Source organism: Aethalodelphis obliquidens, unplaced genomic scaffold, assembly GCF_003676395.1.
Source record: "Aethalodelphis obliquidens isolate GAN/ISIS:26980383/991018 unplaced genomic scaffold, ASM367639v1 scaffold2, whole genome shotgun sequence".
In the NCBI taxonomy this organism is placed as follows: Eukaryota; Metazoa; Chordata; class Mammalia; order Artiodactyla; family Delphinidae; genus Aethalodelphis; species Aethalodelphis obliquidens.
In genome coordinates, this window is record NW_020837946.1 from 34,145,808 (window position 1) to 34,165,610 (window position 19,803).

The 19,803-nt window shown below is 36.5% G+C and overlaps 2 protein-coding genes across 6 annotated transcripts in view; one reads left to right on the top strand and one right to left on the bottom strand.

Moving 5' to 3' along the window:
- Positions 1-3,780: 3,780 nt before the first annotated feature.
- Positions 3,781-13,749, bottom strand: NDUFB3 (NADH:ubiquinone oxidoreductase subunit B3). Of its 2 annotated transcripts, none has more exons than XM_027124484.1 (3): positions 13,594-13,749; positions 7,716-7,857; positions 3,781-4,074 (listed from the first exon to the last, which is right to left on the bottom strand). In XM_027124484.1, exons 2-3 carry the CDS (start codon positions 7,853-7,855, stop codon positions 3,918-3,920), a joined length of 297 nt encoding a protein of 98 aa, XP_026980285.1. In that variant the 5' UTR covers positions 7,856-7,857; positions 13,594-13,749; the 3' UTR covers positions 3,781-3,917. The 2 variants fall into 2 exon arrangements, with proteins under 2 accessions (XP_026980285.1, XP_026980294.1); XM_027124493.1 differs by lacking the exon at positions 13,594-13,749 and adding an exon at positions 12,260-13,005 and having other exon boundaries at positions 3,798-4,074.
- Positions 13,750-14,070: 321 nt separating this feature from the next.
- The window catches only part of HYCC2 (hyccin PI4KA lipid kinase complex subunit 2), a 73,054-nt gene continuing 67,321 nt past the window's right edge, over positions 14,071-19,803 (top strand). For 2 of the 4 annotated variants that reach the window (XM_027124426.1, XM_027124435.1), the window contains exon 1: positions 14,072-14,884. The gene's annotated coding sequence lies outside the window, so the exon portion shown is untranslated. Of the gene's footprint in view, positions 14,885-19,803 lie in introns of all 4 variants that reach the window. The other 2 variants (XM_027124442.1, XM_027124450.1) reach the window with 2 other exon arrangements.

The following is a 19,803-nucleotide window of genomic DNA, read 5'->3' on the forward strand; positions in this document are numbered from 1 at the left end:
TGATAACGAAGATCCTGCGTGCCTCAGCTAAGACCCGAGTAGCCAAATAAATAAATACATATTTTAAAAAAAGGACTACATGCCATCATTAGTTAATATATCAGATTTATATACTCTTAGGGCAAGGTTTATTGTACTAACAGTGGGTCCAATCCATATTTTGATCTTTTTTTTTTTTGGTTGACTTTTTTTTCATGGTTAGCTCATTGTAATTTACCTGGTAATGTTACTGATGAAGAGTTCATAACTTATTTTCTTCTTGTTTGCTTGTTCATGCATATGACTATTAGCAGCTTCTTTGTAAAAAATCTTTTTAAGGCACTTACTCACTCCATGAAGTTTAGTTTAGTAAAACTAGTAGATAATAAATTCCAAGAACCAAGTACATATAAAGTACAATCTGTAGCAATCCACTGAAAAGTCCCTTTGTTCTCCCCTTTGGAGGGCAGAACTCCCACTTTCCCCTCAGGATACCTTAGTTACCAACAATTCTATGTGATCACTTGGTAGCCACCAAATAAGGGAAAACCCCACTGTCTGTACGTTAAACATTAGCAAAATTGAATTTATTTTTATTAAACATGAAAATAAATATGTTTAAGTTTATTGTCTTCTCACATCAATGCATAGTCTCGCACATCCCATGAGTTGTGTGTATCCCATTTGGGGAACCACCGTGTTAGAAAATGTGTCTAGTCTCTGATACCCAAATTTTTAAAAAGAAAAATGACAAATATGATCAGTGATAGGGAAGAGAAAGAGAAGAATGAAGGGTAAGACTCAATTTATTTCTACTGGAATAGTTTTATCTAGTCCCTAACCAAGCAAGCCTTGCCAATGACCTCTCTCTCCAAACTTAAATTTATGTTAATATGTAGACTGACTGTGTTAAAACACAGTATGTAATGTAACGTACCTTCCTTTTCACAGTATCATTAAGGTCTATATTTGATTGAAGCAGCGAGTGGATGATTGTAAATACATCCTATTGTGCAAGTTCTGCTTGTCTCTGCTGCTTTCATCAGGTCCATAATCCTACAACCCCTTCTTTTCCTTTTTTATTTTCTTCTAATTTGTTTCTTCCATCATATTCATTGCCCACTTGGATAAATTCTTATTCTTTCCATGGTTTGTCTTTGTACACATTTTCTGTGCCAACTTGTCTCTCCAAAGTCCTGTTACTTTAAAAAAATGTCTAAATCTGTTTCATTAGGTGTATCAAAACAGAGTTCCCTTCAAAGTACAAGTATACAGTAAAATGACTGTATTCATTATTTTCTTTGTCATAAAATACTACATGCCATATTTTAGATTTTTTTAAATCCCTACTGTTTACTTCAAGCGTAATTAGAAAGTAGCGCTGAGAAAAGATCCAAAATGATAATTTTATGGCATCTTATAGTAGTTATCAGATACAACATGATAGGTAACATAATTTAGTGGTAACTATGGGCTGTGGAGTCCAACCTGGATTCAAATCTAACTCTAGAACTTACTAGCTATGCCATCTTAGGTTTTGTTACTTTACTATGAACTTGGCCAACATACAGAAAAGGGCTAATAACCCTTTTAATAATCATCTACAGTGCTTATTCATGAGGCTAGCAGACACATAATTAGCATTACTCTCAAATGTACTTTGGTCATTTTAAGAACGAGTATCACATTTAATTGGTTCTAGTTCAAGTAATGGCAACAGCTAAGATGACAGTCGTTTGTATGCTTTGCAACTCCTAAGGTATTCAGGCAATAATTTTCAAATTAAAATATAATGAAAACTTTACTTCTTGCTTCCAGCAAATATAGATGGATAAGAAAAATCAATTCTAAGATTTGAGAACAAAACTACTGTTATTCTCTACTATTAATGTATGAAACACTGCACTTTCCATCTTTTTGCTACCTAACCCAGCAAATGAATTTACAATTAACCAGAGATTCAATTTCTTTAATATATATATGGCTATTCAGGTTATTTACTTCTTTAGTGAGCTTTGGTAGTTTGTCTCACAAGGATGTAGCCAATTTCATCAAAGTTTATTTGCATAAAGTTGCCAATAAATATTGTTTCATTGTTGTTTTAATGTCTCTAAGGGATCTGTAGTGATGTCTCTTCTTTCATTACTAGTATTCCTAATTTGTGTCTTTTTTCTCATCGGTCTAGCTAGAGATCAATCTTATTGCTGCATGTCACAGATTTTGCTATTTGTGTTTTCATTTTGTTCAGTTAAAGTATTTTCTAATATACCTATACTTTTTTGAGCAGAGGGTATTTACAAGTGTGCTGTCCAATTTCCAAATACTTGTAGATTTTTCAGATGTTATTTTTAGTCTAATTTCTTCATGGTCTAAGAATATACTTTGTGTTGTTTCAATCCTCTTAAATATAGTTTTATGGCCCAGAATATAGTCTGTTGTGGTAAATGTTCCATGTTCATTTGAAAAGAATGCTCTACTGAGCCTGTGCTCTAGAGCCCGCGAGCCACAACTACTGAAGCCCACACGCCTACAGCCCGTGCTCCGCAACAAGAGAAGCCACCGCAATAAGAAGCCCGTGTACTGCAATGAAGAGTAGCCCCGGCTCTCTGCAACTAGAGAAAGCCCACGCACAGCAATGAAGACCCAATGCAGCCAAAAATAAATAAATTTATTAAAAAAAAATCTGGGGACTTCCTTGGTGGTCCAGCCTTCCAAAGCAGGGGATGCAGTTTCGATCCCTGGTCAGGGAACTGAAGATCCCACATGCCACGGGGCAACTAAGTCCGTGCACTGCAACTACTGAGCCTGTGCGCTCTAGAGCCCATGCACCACAACTAGAGAGCCCGTGTGCCACAAATACTGAGCCCACACACTCTGGAGTCTGAACGCCACACTAGAGAGAAGCCCACACACCGCAAGGAAAGATTCCGCATGCTGCAATGAAGATCTCACGTGCTGCAACGAAGACCTGACGCAGCCAAATAAATAAATATTGTTAAAAATATTTTAAAAATTAAAAATAAAAATCTGGGGACTTCTTTGGTGGTCCAGTTGTTAAGACTCCGTGCTTCCATGGCAGGGGGCACGGGTTCAATCCCTGATCGGGAAACTAAGATCCCACATGCCGCAAGGTGCAGTCAAAAAAAAAAAAAATCTGTTAGAGTACACCTATGTTCATAGTAGTATTATTCACAACAGCTAAAATGTGGAAGCAACCCAAGTGTCCATCAATGAATGAATGGATAAGCAAAGTGTGGTATGTACATAAAATGGAATATTATTCAGCCTTAAAAAGAAAGGAAATTCTGACCCATGCAACACAGATGAACCTTGAGGACATTATGTGAAATGAAATAAGCCAGTCACAGAAAGACAGATTCTGAATGATTCTACTTATATGAGGTACTTAGAGTAGACAAAAATCACAGAGACAGAAAGTAGAATGATGGTTGCCAGAGGCTGAGGGGAAGGCAGAATGAGGGGTTATTAATTAATGGGCATAGACTTTCAGTTTTAAAAGATGAGAAGAGTTATGGAGACAGATGGTGGTGATGGTAGCATAACATTATTAATATATTTAATGTCACTGTTCACTTAAAAACAAGATGGCAAATTTTATCACAATTTTAAAACTTAAAGAAAAAAAAAACTATTAGAACATACCCATTTGTTCAAATACACGCTGGCTGTCTGCTATTTGCAGAATGGACTGCTGCCAGTGCTCAACCCCCCAAGTATTCCAAACCAAATCTGATATGGCTGGAGACACTTTTTTTTTTAAAGAATGACAAAGCAGACTGGTACATGTTCTCTTACTTTATTAAATCTTACTAGAACCAAGTAAGGAACAAACACACAGATGAGTAGGCTACAGTGAAGAAATCTTCTTTTTATAAGAGAGTTAAGAAGACATTAAAAGATAATTCCAGGTATTATCTTCAGTGATGCTTCTTATCTTTTTTCTGGGACTCCAGGTAATATTCAGCCCCTACAGCTACCACAAATGCAGCAAATCCCCATTTGAATCCTTTTAATAATGCACCAACAAAGGAAACATTATTTGCAAAGCCACCAGTGTATCTCCAAGCTTCATTGCTAGAGGAAAAAAAAGGGGAAAATTATATTCACATATGACACACATTCATTGAGTAAAATATATTTGATTTCATCTTTCTAACAGACTTAAATGCAACCTTATATAAGATAATCTAAGTGGATCACAATAGGAATCTTTCTTTGGCATAAGATAATTAGATCTATATGCCCACATTTCGTACATGAAATACAAGAAAAAACACTTGATGATTTCATATTTCACAGTCATAGTACTCAGGATTTTACAGAATTCTCAAATGCAAGGCTCACCTTGGACTATCCATCACAGGTCAGTTGTGTAGCTTTGCTCATACTAGTCATTACAGCTTCATGGAAAGAGGAAGTTAAGAGATCTCGGTATTAATCTTTGCTCTGCCATACTAGATACACAACTTAGGCTCGGCAAGTTACTTAACCTGTTGAGGCCTGTTTCTTCTACTCAATAACGATTACTATTTACCTTATAGCATTATTATAAAGATTAAACAGAGTAATGTATGATGTATTTTGGCACAAAGAGTACGTAACACTCGATAATACTATTACTATTCAAGAGGATCATTGATTTTCCCTGTCATAGAAGCCGGAACTTTAGTAGACTAATTTCATGCTCTGGCAATCATTCTTTTGAGTATCCTGAACAGAGGAGGAAACAAATCAGAGCGCTCTAGTGAAAAAAAGTCTTCTCTCGCAGGTAAGGATAAATGAGTGGAAAAAAATCATGTTTTAAAGAACAAAACCCACTTAACTCTACAAATCTGACTTACGAAAGCTAATCAAATCTAATTTAAGACACCAAAACCAGACAAAGACATTAGAAGAAAACTACAGATTAATATTCCTCATCAACATAGATGCAAATATTCGTAACAAAATTTTAGAAAATTGAATGCAGCAATATTTAAAAGGATAATATATCACGATGAAGTAGGGTTTTCCTCAAAAGAATGCAAGATTGGTATAACACCTGAAAATGAATAAAATTAACTCACCATATTAACAGAATAAAAACAGAGGTGAGCATCTTAATAGATGTAGAAAAAGCATTTAACAAAAATTCAACACCTATTAGTAAGAATAATAATAGTAACTCATAGTAACCCAGGAATAGAAGAGAAATTCCTCAACTTGATGAAAGGCATCTCTGGACATCCTACAACTAACATTACACTTAATGATGAAAGGTTGAATGCTTTCCCCAATTAGGAATAAAGCTAGGATGTTCAAATACACCACTTTTATTCAACATTATACTAGTAATGTTAGCCCATGCAATAATGCAAGAAAAAGAAATTAAAAGGTTATAGATCGAAAAAAAAGTAACATCTTTGTAGACGAAATGATCTTTTATGAAGTAAATTCTAAGGCATCTGTAAGAAACGTCTGCTAGAACTAAAAAGTGAATTTAACAAGGTAACAAGATACAAATTCAATATATAAAAAGCAATTACATTTTTATATATTAGCAATGAACAACTGGAAACTGAAGTTTAAAAATACTGTTTACAATAGCATAAAAATACGGAATAAGTCAGGATAAATTGAACAAAATATGTACAAGACTGTAAGAACACTGCTGAGAAAATTAAAGAGGATCTAAACTGTTCATGGACTGGAAGACAATATTGTTAAGACAGCAGTTATCCTCAATTGAGCTAAAGATTCAAGGTGATCCCAATTAAATTCTAAGCAGGCTTTTTATAGAAACTGAAAAGCTCATTCTAAAATTTAAATATAAATACAAGAACTTGGAATAGCTAAAACAATTTTTTTTTAAAGTTGGACATCTTATTTTATACTACCTGATTTGAAGACAGTGTGGTATTGACATAAAATAGATATATTGATCAGGGTAACAGAAAAGAATCCAGAAGTAGACTGTACAGATATTGTCAACTGACTTTTGACAATGGTGTCAAGGTCAATTAATGGGGAAAGACAGTCCTTTAATATATGGTGCTAGAACAACTGGAGGTCCATATGCAAAAACATTAACCTTCATCCTTACCTCATATGACATAAAAATTAACTCAAATGGATCATATGCCTCAATGTAAGAAAGAACACTATAAAAGCTTCCAGAAGATTAGGAGAAAATCTTAGGATGCAAAAAGCACAAACCATAAAAGAAAAAAAATGCTAAATTGGGACTTCAGCACAATTTAAAACTCTTTTAAAGACATCATTAAGAAAATGAAAAGAGGGACTTCCCTGGTGGAACAGTGGTTGAGAATCTGCCTGCCAATGCAGGGGACACGGGTTCAATCCCTGGTCCAGGAAGATTCCACATGCTGCAGAGCAACTAAGCCTGTGTGCCACAACTACTGAGCCTGTGCTCTAGAGCCTGCAAGCCACAACTATTGAGGCTGCATGCCACAACTACTGAAGCCTGCGCACCTAGAGCCTGTGCTGTGCAACAAGAGAAGCCACCGAAATGAGAAGCCTGCGCACCACAATGAAGAGTAGCCCCCGCTCACTGCAATTAGAGAAAGCCTGCGTGCAGCAACGAAGACCCAACGCAGCCAAAAATAAATAAACAAACAAACAAATAAATAAATTTATTTTAAAAAAAGAAAATGAAAAGATAAGCCACACTCTGGGAAAAACATCTGCAAAACTTTTATCTGATAAAGGACTTATATTTAAAATATATAGACAACTCTTATAATTCAATAAAAGACAAACACTCTGATAAATAGAATGGGCAAAAGATCTGAATAAACATTAAACCAAAGAAAATATACAAATGACAAATAAGCATATGAAAAGATTCTTGTCATCTTCATTCTTCATGGAAATGCAAATTAAAACCCAAAGAAATATTTCTATCACATTCACTAGAATGGCTAAAATTAAAAGGCTGATAATACTAAGTATTGATGAGGACATTGAGCAACTGAAATTCTCATGCATTGTTGGTGGGAATGCAAAATGGTACAACCATTTTGTAAAACAGTTTGGCAGTTTTTTATTTAAAAAAATACACTTTTCAAAAGATTCAGAAATCCCACTGTTAGGTATTTACCCAAGAGAAATGAAAGCATATGTTCACACAGACTTGTACTTGAATGTTTAAAGCAACTTTACTCATAATAGCCAAAAACTGGAAACAAGCCAGATGGTCATCAACTGGTGAACAGTAAACAAAATGAGGTATATGCATACAATGGAGTAGTACTCAGCAATAAAAAAGGATGGGATTATGGATATAAGTTAACAATGTACATAAGTCTCAAAAGCACTATGATAAGTGAAAGTGGCCAGAACAAAAACTACAGACTGTATGATTGCAATTGAAAAAGCAGATCAAGGGTTGCCAGGAACCAGGGGTAGGATAGCACTGAGTGCAAAGGATCATCAGGGAACTTTTTGGTATTCTAGAAATATTCTGCACCATGATTGTGGTGGTAGTCACATAACTGCACAGGTAACTGCACACATCTGTCAAAACTCATGGAATGATACACTTAAACTGGGGTGAATTTTACTGTATATAAGTGGTATTTTAATAAAGCTGATTTTAAAACTTAAATGTAAAAGGCCATTTTTAATGATTTTTTAAAAAAGAGAATACATTGAAAAGGAACATAGATACTGCTTCTCTAGGATAAGTTCTATTTAAATTATTTAATTATTCTTACCGGGCCCATGGATCCCTTAGCCCTCGTGCAGCCAGCTTCTCCTGGACAGTTTCTAACGGTGTCCCTTCTATATTCCATTGTTTATAATCTGGAAGTTCCATTTTACTATGACCATGTTCATGTCCATGTCCATGGGCCATGTCTACAGGAAAAGATTAATTTAAGGGAGAAATACATATATTGTAGATATCAAATACCCAAGTTTACTATTTATGTTTTAAGGTAAAATTTTAATGTTTTAAAAAGAAAAGCAATATAAATACTTGAAAATTCGAAGCTAAGAAATTTTATAAAACAGTGTCTCTTTACATACTAGTATATGTTCACAGTTTGGAAATATACATATGCAAAATATAAAAAAGAAAAATAATCGGTAATCCCATCACTAAGAGATAACCATTTACTATTTGGTTTCTTTCTTCATTATAATAATAGCAAATATTTACCATGCCCTATGTGCCAGGTGCACTATGATAAAGTGCTTTAACTGTCTTGACTCCACATTATTCCTAAAACAACTCTTTGAACTTAAATTACTATTATTATCCCCATTTTATAGATGAAGACAATGAGGCTCCAAGAAAATAAGTAACTTTCTGAAGGCAACAAAAATAGTTAATGGTACAATTGGGTTTTGAACACTGCAGTTTCATTTCAGAGCCCTTGCTCCTAACTTTTAAGCAATACTGTTTCCTTCTTTTCAGTCTTTCGTAATGCATGAATATCTATAACAAAAATGTTGTACATAGTTTTGTTACGTGCTTTCTTCAGATGATTCTTTAAAAATGCGGTATTACTGTGGTTAATACATATGGATCACATGAACTTTTTCTGTAAAGAGTCACATAGTAAATATTTTAGGCTTTGTTGGCCAAGAGGTGAAATCAAGGTTATTATGTAGGTACTTTATATAACAGGAGAAAAAACAAATTTCCATAAATATTTATTGATAAAATTCAAAATATAACAACTAAGTATAATTTTTTATAATACAAGTCTTCTGATGAAAAAATGCAATTCCTTTTTGGGGGGATAACATTTTGCTTAACTGGAGTTCAAAGTTTAGTGTTCCTTAGTATCAAATTGATTGCAAATGTTCATCTGTAAAAACCCTTCTTAACTCACTGGCCACATAAAAACAGGCAATGGGCTGAATTTGGCCAGCAGGCTGTAGTTTGCTAACTCTTTTTTTTTTTTTAATAAATAAATTTATTTATTTATTTTTGGCTGCATTGGGTCTTCGTTGTTGTGCATGGGCTTTCTCTAGTTGCGGCGAGCGAGAGCTACTCTTTGTTGCAGTGTGTGGGCTTTTCATTGCAGTGGCTTCTCTTTTTGCAGAGCACAGGCTCTAGGTGCATGGGCTTCAGTAGCTGTGGCTCGCGGGCTCCAGAGCGCAGGCTCAGTAGTTGTGGCTCACAGGCTTAACTGCTCCGTGGCATGTGGGATCTTCCTAGACCAGGGCTCGAACCCATGTTCCCTGCATTAGCAGGTGGATTCTTAACCACTGCGCCACCAGGGAAGTCCCTAGTTTGCTAACTCTTGATGTAGATCAACAGAGACTTTTTAAAAAAAATTTTTATTGAAATATAGTTGATCTACAATGTTGTGTTAGTTTCATGTGTACAGCAAACTGATACAGATATACATATATTAAGTGTAAGTATTCTTTTTTTTTTAACATTCTCTTCCATTAACAGAGTCCTTAGGACCCCTTTTTAATCGATAAATTTGCTTTAATAAAATATGCCCCCAATGGGTATATAAAGATTTCAGTTTTCTAGTGTTATTTTTATAGATAATACAAAAATAAACTTGAGCTCAGTCCCGTTATATTGTTATGAATTTCAAATTAACAGGGTATGAATTAATAATGCTATACTGTAATTTGTATAAGGTTAGCAGTAGCAATTCTATAATCACCGCTTTCCAGAAATAAAACCAAACCAAATAATTATTACCACTTTGTCTGCATTTATAACTATAAACAAGTCCAATAATAAGGCAGGATTCTTACACTGAATTTTAGAAGACAGAGGTAATTATTAGATAGTATATACTAAAGACACATTATGTGAAGTGCTCATTTCATTAAACAATAGTTCCCAGAATATGGGGGACAAAACTGTACATAGTAATTCCGACAAATTAGCCAACATTTAATATTTTTATTTATAGACATGTTAAGATATCAAAAAAATTATGTTGATGATTTTCACATTTAAAAGAGAATAAAAATGAACACCTACCAAACACAAGTTAAAACTACAACATTCACAACTTTGAATGAAACATTTAATCCATTATTTCATTATTATTTGGTGGATTCAATAATATAAAGGAAACAAATTATGGTTTCAGATTTCAGTCTGACTTTTGAGATTCAATACATTATCACAAAAGAAAGACTTCTAGAAGCATTTAATTATAATGATAAAGTGTTGGCTTCTATGTTTTCCAAAAAATATTTTTAAAATAATGTTTCATTCCAAAAATCTTTAGATTACAAGAAAACCCTTATTTTGGCAAATGTCAATTCTAGAATATTAAACGTACTTGAGTATCAATGTACTTGGAAGAGAATACAAAACAAAGGTCAAACATTTTTGATTAAATAGCTTGATTTTGAAAATGAAAATTGAAATATTACCATGGTATGAAGGCTATCTCAAAGTTACAATACTACTATGCTCAAAATATTAAGTAATTTGGAAGATATATCTCTGAAAAAAAAAACCATGAAAGTATACCTATACTCATTTCTCCTAAACAAATTTCCTTTAATAAATTCAATGTATTTTCTCTTCTATCTAATTAAAATATTTCAGTAAGAGTCCCTTCATAGGCATTTACTAAATATTTTAATGACTTTTCAAGAAGAACAAAAAGTTGAACACTATTTTTAGGGAAGCTTCATTTTCTCCTAAAAATTATTTCTACTTCAGAGTAGTCATAAATCAAACAATGATATCCTGATCACTTGAAGGAAGAGTTTGGAATCCTACTGAAGTACAGACTTTGGTGCTGTACAGATCCGGCATCAAACCCTGAATGCACCATTAATAGCTGTAAAATCCTGTGCAAATCATTTAAATCTTGCTCAACTTCAGTTTCTTCATCTAACATGAGGTTAAAACCTACCTTGCAAGATTGTGAAAATTGGGGAAAACACATTGTGATGATGTGCCTTCCACTTTCACACCCAGGTGGTGAGAATGTGATTTAACAAAACCACTATAAAAACCTGTTCGGTATGACCTAGAAAAGTTAAACATTTGAATATCTTACGGCCTAGCAATTCCAGTCATAGGTACTGCATATATACTCTAGATCTGCACTGTCCAATATGGTAGCCACTAGCTCCCTAAATGTGGCCTATGCAACTGGGGAACTAAAAATTTTTATTTAATTTTAATTAATTTAAATTTCAAAACGGATTTTCAAGCCAGTTATTGGAAAATTTTAAAGTGTGTTTGGTACAAACTGGGCATGCAAAGCTGCTTTATCAACTGTAAATTTTTTGAAATATAAATGCAGATCAAGTGTTTGCATTTATGGAAACAGCATATTCTGTAAAACACACCACTTTTGAAGACAGCATGAAGAAAATGTAAAATATTTCGTTAATAAGTTTTAATACTGATTACACCTTAAAATTATAATATTTTGAATATATACACTCGGTTAGATAAAATACATTATTAAAATTAATTTTATGTTTCTTTTTACCTTTTTAATATGGCTACTAGACATTTTTAAATAACATATGCGGTTTGTATTATATTTGCACTAGACAGCACTGCTCTAGAGAAACTCTTGCATCTGTATAACAGATATATTTTATAATCAACAGGCAAATATATAGGGACTTCCCTGGTGGCGCAGTGGTTAAGAATCTGCCTGCCAGTGCAGGGGACACGGGTTTGAGCCCTGGTCCGGGAAGATCCCACATGCCGCGGAGCAACTAAGCCTGTGCACCACAACTAATGAGCCTGCGCTTTAGAGTCTGCAAGCCACAATTACTGAAGCCTGTGTGCTGCAACTACGCACCTACAGCCCGCGCTCCACAATAAGAGAAGCCGCCACGATGAGAAGCCCACACACCGCAACAAAGGGTAGCCCCGGCTCGCCACAACTGGAGAAAGCTCACGTGCAGCAATGAGGACACAACACAACCAAAAAAAAAAAAAAAGAATGCAAGAGAATCAGGTGGAAAAACTGTTAAAATAAAAATTCCACAAAACTGCCAAACACACGATGAAAAAAACACTCTTTCTAGCCATATTATTTATGCTAGCCCCAAACTGTAAACAACTCAAATGTCCAACTATGGAATGGATTAATTATGGAATACTACACAATGAAAAACAACATGCAAAAGTATGAATGAATTTCACAAATATAAGATTGAGCAAGGAGTGAGTCAGAAAAAAATACACACTTTGAATCCCATTTATATAAATGGAAAAACCTAACAATTCATTTTCTAGGGAAAAAAATTTAAGTGAAACAAGTAAATGATTATTACAAGTTAGGATGCTGGTTACCTCTTGCCGGAGGAGATGGAATCACAGAAACTCATTCAGGGAGCTTCTAAGGCAGTATTTTTCAACATATTGTAATTACTGTACCCCAAAGGTGCTTTCTTAAGACTTTTTTTTTCCCCTAATCATGTTCTCACCCTACCCCTCCACATGAAAATTTAATACCACAGTTTACGTACTATGGCTCTTTGGAGGGCCACAAACTATTGTATTATCTAAGGGTTTTTTTGCCCTCTCACCCCCACCCAACAAGAACGATTTTTTACCTCCTCAAAAGGCAATCACCTCTGCTGAGAATGCATATTTAAGTTTTTGGCAATGCTTTATTTCCTAACCTGAGGGGTGGTGATCAAGTGTTTGCTTAATTATAATTCTTAAAAATGTACTTATGTTTTATACAGCCTTCTGTTATGTATACATCACAATAAAAACTAAAATTAGATAAAGTGACTTAAATCGTGCCAAGGACTCAACAAGAGGTGATTATTTCCCTTTCAGAGCTTTTCAAACAAGAACAGCAAGGAAATAAGTTCAACAAGGAAAAAGCATGTAATCATGAATTTTTTTTCACCTCCTTCTATCTACCTATGTTTGGAGTGAACCTACAAGTTTGTTGGATATCAACGTCCACTAACGGGAGCTGGCTCTAGTACAGGAACAGTGTTGGCATATTTTCCCTAAGAAGGATATAAAAGGGTAATGCCGCTTACACTATATGTAATCTCACAGTTTACCGAAGACTTTGAAGTATATATTCCAATTTCTCCTCATTTAAAAAACTGTACCATAAGAACATTAGAAAATAAAAGACAAATTAACTGTTTTCCCCTTTAGTGTCCCTTCCAGTCCCTGTATCCGTGTATATTCAATTTAATAGTAATCACACTAAAAATTGATGTGATTTTGTACCCTTTTAACATTGTGTCATAAACTTTCATACCAGAAAAATCTTATTTTAAACTGTACTATAAATGCTCGTGACACAGGCATTACAAGTATTCCTATTTTACAAATTTTCGATCTGAGTGCGGTTGTGCCTTCATTCGACTCAAAGATAAACCAAAAAACAGGGGGCGGGGGGTGTTGCGGGTGACACAGGAGGAAAAAAAGCATCTGGACTTAACAACCACAGTGATCCTCACAGCATCCTTCTACAACTTCCCCTCGCTACCCCAGGACTTCATAGTTCTCTCCTGCTAGTTCTTCGATCTCCTTCCCTCTTGAGCTACTCATTCTCATCACCCTTCTCTATTTAGTCTCTCCTTTCCGACAATCCCTGGAGTAGAGTCTCATTCTCATTCCCGATCAAGAGATCTACCACCAGCTCCCCTATTTACCTGATAGCAATCTGACCTCTCAGGACACTCAAGATTCAACCCACCAGCCGGAGGCAACCGGAAACGGAAGTTGTCACCTCGAGTATCTTACGGCAGGAAAGCAGAGGAAAAATTTAACATTCTTGTCCTGGGTCACAGATTCCTGGACCAGGTGGAGGTGACATGAAGGAGGATGGAAGTGGGCTTTTTCCCCGCACATCTGTGCATCCGGAGTCTGACCGAAGTAAGAGAAACTGTGGAGGACAGAAGGCGGGGAAGAAGCGACGTGGTCCTTCCTCGAGACCGGAATCTTTAGACTCTGCACAGGGGGAGGGCCGCGGGCCTACTGCTGCCAATCAGAGGTGCTGTTGTTGGAGCGTGGAATCACCCAATGGGAGGGCCGGTTGTTGCGCTGCAGTTGGCAGGCTGCTGCGGGAGGCGGTGGCGGTAAGAAGCCAGAGGCAGAGGGGTGACAGGTAGGCAGCGGCGCTGTCTCTGGGGGACGTGAAGTGCCAGATAGGAGGGATTTTCTTCTTCTCCGGCTACAGGAACTATAGAGGGGATCTGACGAGGGTGGTCTGGGAAGGCGGTAGCCAGAGTGTTGGGTGTTGGTGGTTTCGGAACCTCTAGGAGACCAGTTAGCAGCTTGGGAGGGTCGTGAGGAGAAGACAGCCGAGGCGGGTGGAGGCTGAGCCCTGCGGGGCGACGTAGGGGCCTCAGGCGTGGGGGGCTGCGGTGGCGCCGGCGGAGACGGGAGAGAGGCCGGAGCAAGACGGCGTCGTGAGGGCTGGAAGAATTCCTTGCACGGAGCTCCGGGAGAAAAGAGGACGCGCGGCATTGCAGGCACCTGAGAGAAATCCTAGGGCTTGCTTCTTAGGGCCGTTTCTCAGGGTGGGAACGGAGGAAGCGGAGAAGAAAGATATTTATTGGCGGCCAGATCGTTGAAAGTCTTCGTAGCTGTATATTATGTAATCCTTGGCCGTTATTTACCCAAACAATCAGGTTGCCCCTCCTGGAAGCGGAGGTCTTGCAACCTCTTGATGTGTGAGGATAGTTTTTTCGTTTGTTTGACTGTTTTGTACCCCGGCCGGCTCTGTGGGCGAAGAAGCATGAAGGATAGAGTAGTCACGAAGAGCTTATCCCAAATATGGACTTGGGTTGAGAGATGTGTTAGTCTGAGATGAGCGTGGCCAGGTTCACGTTTTGTAGTTCGTGAATTTATTTGTTTTGATGGTCAAGGCTGACTACAAATCTTTTTTTTTTTCTTTTAATCTTCAGGGAAGTGGAGACCCTCAAAAATCTGTAGTAGGAGGTAAGTGCAAGTTGGAAAATGACTAGAAAATTAGTTGGTAGATTTTTTTACCCCCTAAATATTGTGGATGTTAGAGACTGTGAAAATTAGGTGGTGGTCTGGTTTTGGTGGGGGGAGAGTCGTCTTTTTAAGAAATTTGCTCTATGAGTCTGAGAAACCAGTTTGAATTATTTATTTCTTAGATTTAAAAAGTATGTTCTTTGAACCTCTCCGGTAGAGGTAAAATGTATTTACAGACATAATTAATTGTAGATTATCATGTTTTTTCTAAGTTTTTATAATTCATTATTTGCACAATGAAATACAGAATTAAAATAGGAATTCCATTCAGTGTGTATTATGGAATGACAGACTACATTAAAAACTTGATTTTATAGCTCACTGGAAAGCAGTTTTAAAGGAAGTGTTATAAATTTCTAAAATGTGAGCTGATTGAAATGTTGCCTTTAGCTTAGAAGATAAAGACTCATGTAGTGTTTATTAACAAATGTATCATTTTCCTGAGCTTATTTTAATACTGCATGTCAGAAAAACTTTCTAAAATGTGATTTTTTTTCTATTATTGATAATTTATATTAGTGTATCCCAGAAACTAAATTGAAAAAAAAATTTTTTTCTATATGTCATTTGGTAAAGAGAGCTGGATCATTAGAGTTTGTTCTGAAATGTTTAGCATACTAAGATATTTATCAGTGTTTCAGATAAAAATTTTGATACTTGGTGTTTCATTCTTGGTCGTTTTATCTTTTGGCAAGAATAATACTCTCAGTCGAAAGAACAGTTCTGCTTCTGTTTTAGGTGCAGTTCTGTAGTGTGAGTACCTGTGAACAAATCTCTGCTTTCATGTAGGGTATATGTGTCTCTGTGTGTGTATGTATGTGTTTCTTCTTATTATGTAACCAGCCTACTAGAGTTGTCTTAGAGAACTAATGGCTGATTTTGAATGGCCAGTAGGTGTCCTTGTAGAATGCAATAAAGTTGAACATTGAGTAGGAAATTACCAAGTGATTTAAGGAATGCTAGTCCAAATTAGAATATAATAATAATTGGCTGATTATTTATACATCATTAGAAATTCTCTTTTCTGATACATTTCAGTATTGTTTATAAGGAATTTGAAACAATGACTGTAAAGAAGTATAATTGTTTGCCCTAAAATGGGCTTTGAAAGCTTGTTTTTTAATCCAACTCTTAAGCTATCTTGACGTGCGATATGGATTTAGGATTGTTTGATTGTTTTTTAATACAGTTTTGTCATCTAATTGTAGTTTATTAGGTTCTAGAATGGTTAAGATTTTCAGCTTGACTGAATTTTGTAATAGAAAAATCAATGCTACATAATGAAAAACTAAAATGATAAAACATGGGCAGAAAGTCTCCAAACAAATTAACAGCTGCACAAAATAATACTTTATTATTTTTCTTTTAATGCTTTGTTATGTTCTTTTAAAGAATAGAGGAATTTTCGTCTTTCTTTTTCTGTGGCTTGGTTTTTTTGATGTCCCAAATAGCTTCTTTTTACATTTTTATCTGACTGGTAGACAGTGTGCTTTTCTCAGGATGATGAACTGAACATTTGTCATTGTCTAAAATATATAATGGATTCTGGAGGAAGCTGGCACAGAAAGATTATGGCTGCTATTAGTACAGCCCCTTACCTGCAGAGCTTTCTGCTGTGCTCTTATCACTATGTAGCTCTGCTCCTTTTGCCTGCTGTTGATACAATGTTAAAAAATAGAATTGGACCTAATTCAGGCATTCTCCATAAAAGTGAGTAACTCTGAGAGAGTTCCACGTATATCAGAATAATCTAGGAGTTAAAAAAAAAAGGCACACATGCATATCTGTTATATCATCTCCACTTCCCTGCGGAATCTTAGTGGTAGGGGGAATATGAAGGGAGGCAGATATATTTTGAAGGAAAAAAAAATTCCCTGGATGATATGGTTTATAATGGGCTTCTACTTGAGAATCATTGATCTAATTCAAGGCTCTCACACTGTGGTATGAACCAGAACAGTAGTTTTAGCTTGAGAAAAAGGGCTTCTAAATCTATCAATATATTATAGCTCAATAAATTTTCACCATTTAATGTCATAGCTGAGCTGATGGATTTTCTAACCAGGAGCTAAAGTTGCCAGAAATAAAAATTGTGCTGAATGTTTTGGTTGGGATTACTTTTTACTTGGCACTTAGCTGCTTTACATACACCAAGCTAATTTCTTTCATAATTCAGACCTGTGCTTTGCACAGATATTTACTTGTACCTGTTCTCTCGATGTCTCTGAAAGCTATCTAGTACTAAATTAAACTAGAATTGGAAAATAAGAATTGGAAGTTTTCTTGATAAAAGGGGTTTTTTTGCAGTATTGCTATGATATGATGAAGGTATACATTTATCTTTTTGTAAACAAATAATATATATTAAAACTTGAAATTGTGAATGTGTTGACTTTGACACAGGTCTTGTTTAGAAATTCATGGTTCATTCTTATGAATCCTAGACTTTCTGTTTGGGTATTTGTCTGCCATGGAGACAAGTACGAGAAAAAGTAAATGAGTAGACTTTAATTTTGGAGAAAGGAGTAAAAAACTCAATTATGTAATATATTAAGGGTGTGACTTTGATTACTTATGGGATTATAGTTCTTTCTAAGTTTGAAATACAGCTGCCAAAAATGTGGTCATAAAATATGGTAAGTGGGGGCTTCCCTGGTGGCGCGGTGGTTGGGAGTCCGCCTGCTGCTGCAGGGGACACGGGTCCATGCCCCGGTCCGGGAGGATCCCAAGTGCCGCGGAGCGGCTGGGCCCGTGAGCCATGGCCGCTGAGCCTGCGCGTCCAGAGCCTGTGCTCTGCAATGGGAGAGGCCACAACAGTGAGAGGCCCGTGTTCCGCAAAAAAAATATATATATATATATGGTAAGTGGCACTTAAATTGTTAAATGGCAAAGCATGGATTACATAATAGTTATTTTGTTCTATTCCAAAAACTGAACTTCAAAAAAGGTTAGAATCAAACTTATCTATCACTTTTGTCATTAGGAATCCTTGGCTTCTTTTCATTGAGGTATAATTGACATTATCCGTTGACTCTTTTTTTTTCCTTCAATTTTATTTATTTATTTATTTACTTACTTACTTTTTGCGGTACGCGGGCCTCTCACTGTTGTGGCCTCTCCCGTTGCAGAGCACAGGCTCCGGACACGCAGGCTCAGCGGCCATGGCTCACAGGCCCAGCCGCTCCGCGGCATGTGGGATCTTCCCGGACCGGGGCACAAACCCGTGTCCCCTGCATTGGCAGGCGGACTCTCAACCACTGCACCACCAGAGAAGCCCTTATTTATTTATTTGCATGGGTTTTCTCTAGTTGTGGCAAGTGGGGGCTACTCTTCATTGCGGTGCGCGGGCTTCTCATTGCAGTGGCTTCTCGTTGTGGAGCATGGGCTCTAGGCGCACTGGCTTCAGTAGTTGTGGCACACAGGCTCAGTAGTTGTGGCTCGCGGGCTCATTACTTGTGGCTTGCAGGCTCTAGAGTGCAGGCTCAGTAGTTGTGGCGCACGGGCTTAGTTGCTCCATGGCATGTGGGGTCTTCCTGGACCAGGGCTTGAACCCGTGTCCCCTTCATTGGCAGGCAGATTCTTAACCACAGTGCCACCCGTGATGTCCCTATCCCTTGACTCTTGATATTGCTTGCTTCTTATTTAGCTACTAAGATTTGTCAGTTTACCTCCTTAAATTCCTTTCCCCATGTATTTTTTTGAAAAATGGGTGGAGGGAGTTGGATGCTGAGCGGGGAGTGAAACTTATGCTTTTTACATATTCTTTTATACTGAGGCTTAATTGTTTTTGTTTGTTTGTTTACTGGACGTTTTAGAGCGGTTTTAGGTTCACAGCAAAATTGAGTAGAAAGGACAGAGATTTCCCATAAACCCTCTCACATATGCATAGACCCCCCCATTATTAATATCTCCCACAGAATAGTACATTTGTCACAATTGATGAGCCTACGTTGACACATTATCACCCAAAGTTCCTAGTCTGCATTAGGGTTCAGTTTTGGTGTTGTACATTGTATGGGTTTGGACAAACGTATAATGACATATAATCACTATAGTATCATACGGAGTAGTATTAAGGCTTTTTAATCAGCAGGTATTCCTTTTGTAGTTCTTTCTTTTTAAATGAAAAAGGGAGTGGGGAGGGGAGCATATATTACTCCCTTTATACTTTATACTATGATTGTAAAACTCATATGGTAGACATGATGTGCTATAATATCTAAAGTTAATATGAATTTGCAGTCTGTCACAGTACCTGCTGTTTTATTGTTTGTGGTAAAAAACTAGAGGAAATGAATGTTTCTGTTCTTCATGGTTCTGTTGTCAAATCTCTTTGTCATTCTGTACCCTGTCCGTCTGATGTTATTTACTCAAATCAATCTTTAATCCAGAGCTTTTTCTTAATCTCTGGTTCCTATTCTATAAATCTAATTGCCTGCTAGTTGAGGATGACCTACAGATACCTCAAATACAGTATATATATAAAAGTGAATTCGTATTTTGTCATCTGTCTAATGTGCTGAAGCTGGAACATGGTGTTATCTTTGACACTTTATTCATATACCCCTCATCTGAGCGATGCTGTATTCTGTTGACTCTACCTTTGTATTTACTTCTCTCAATTTCTACAACCACTGGAAATTGTGTGAAGAGTTAGGACCTAGAGGCAAATATCTAGATTAGAATCCCAGCTCCGCCATTTATAGCTTCAGTTTCTTTAAAAACAGAGTTGTACAGTCCAGCATTTGCACTATTGAGCATTTATTCCAGAGAAATTGAAACTTACATTCACACAAAAACCTGTACCTGAATGTTCATAGCAGTTTTATTCCTAATAGTCAAAAACTGGAAACAACCCA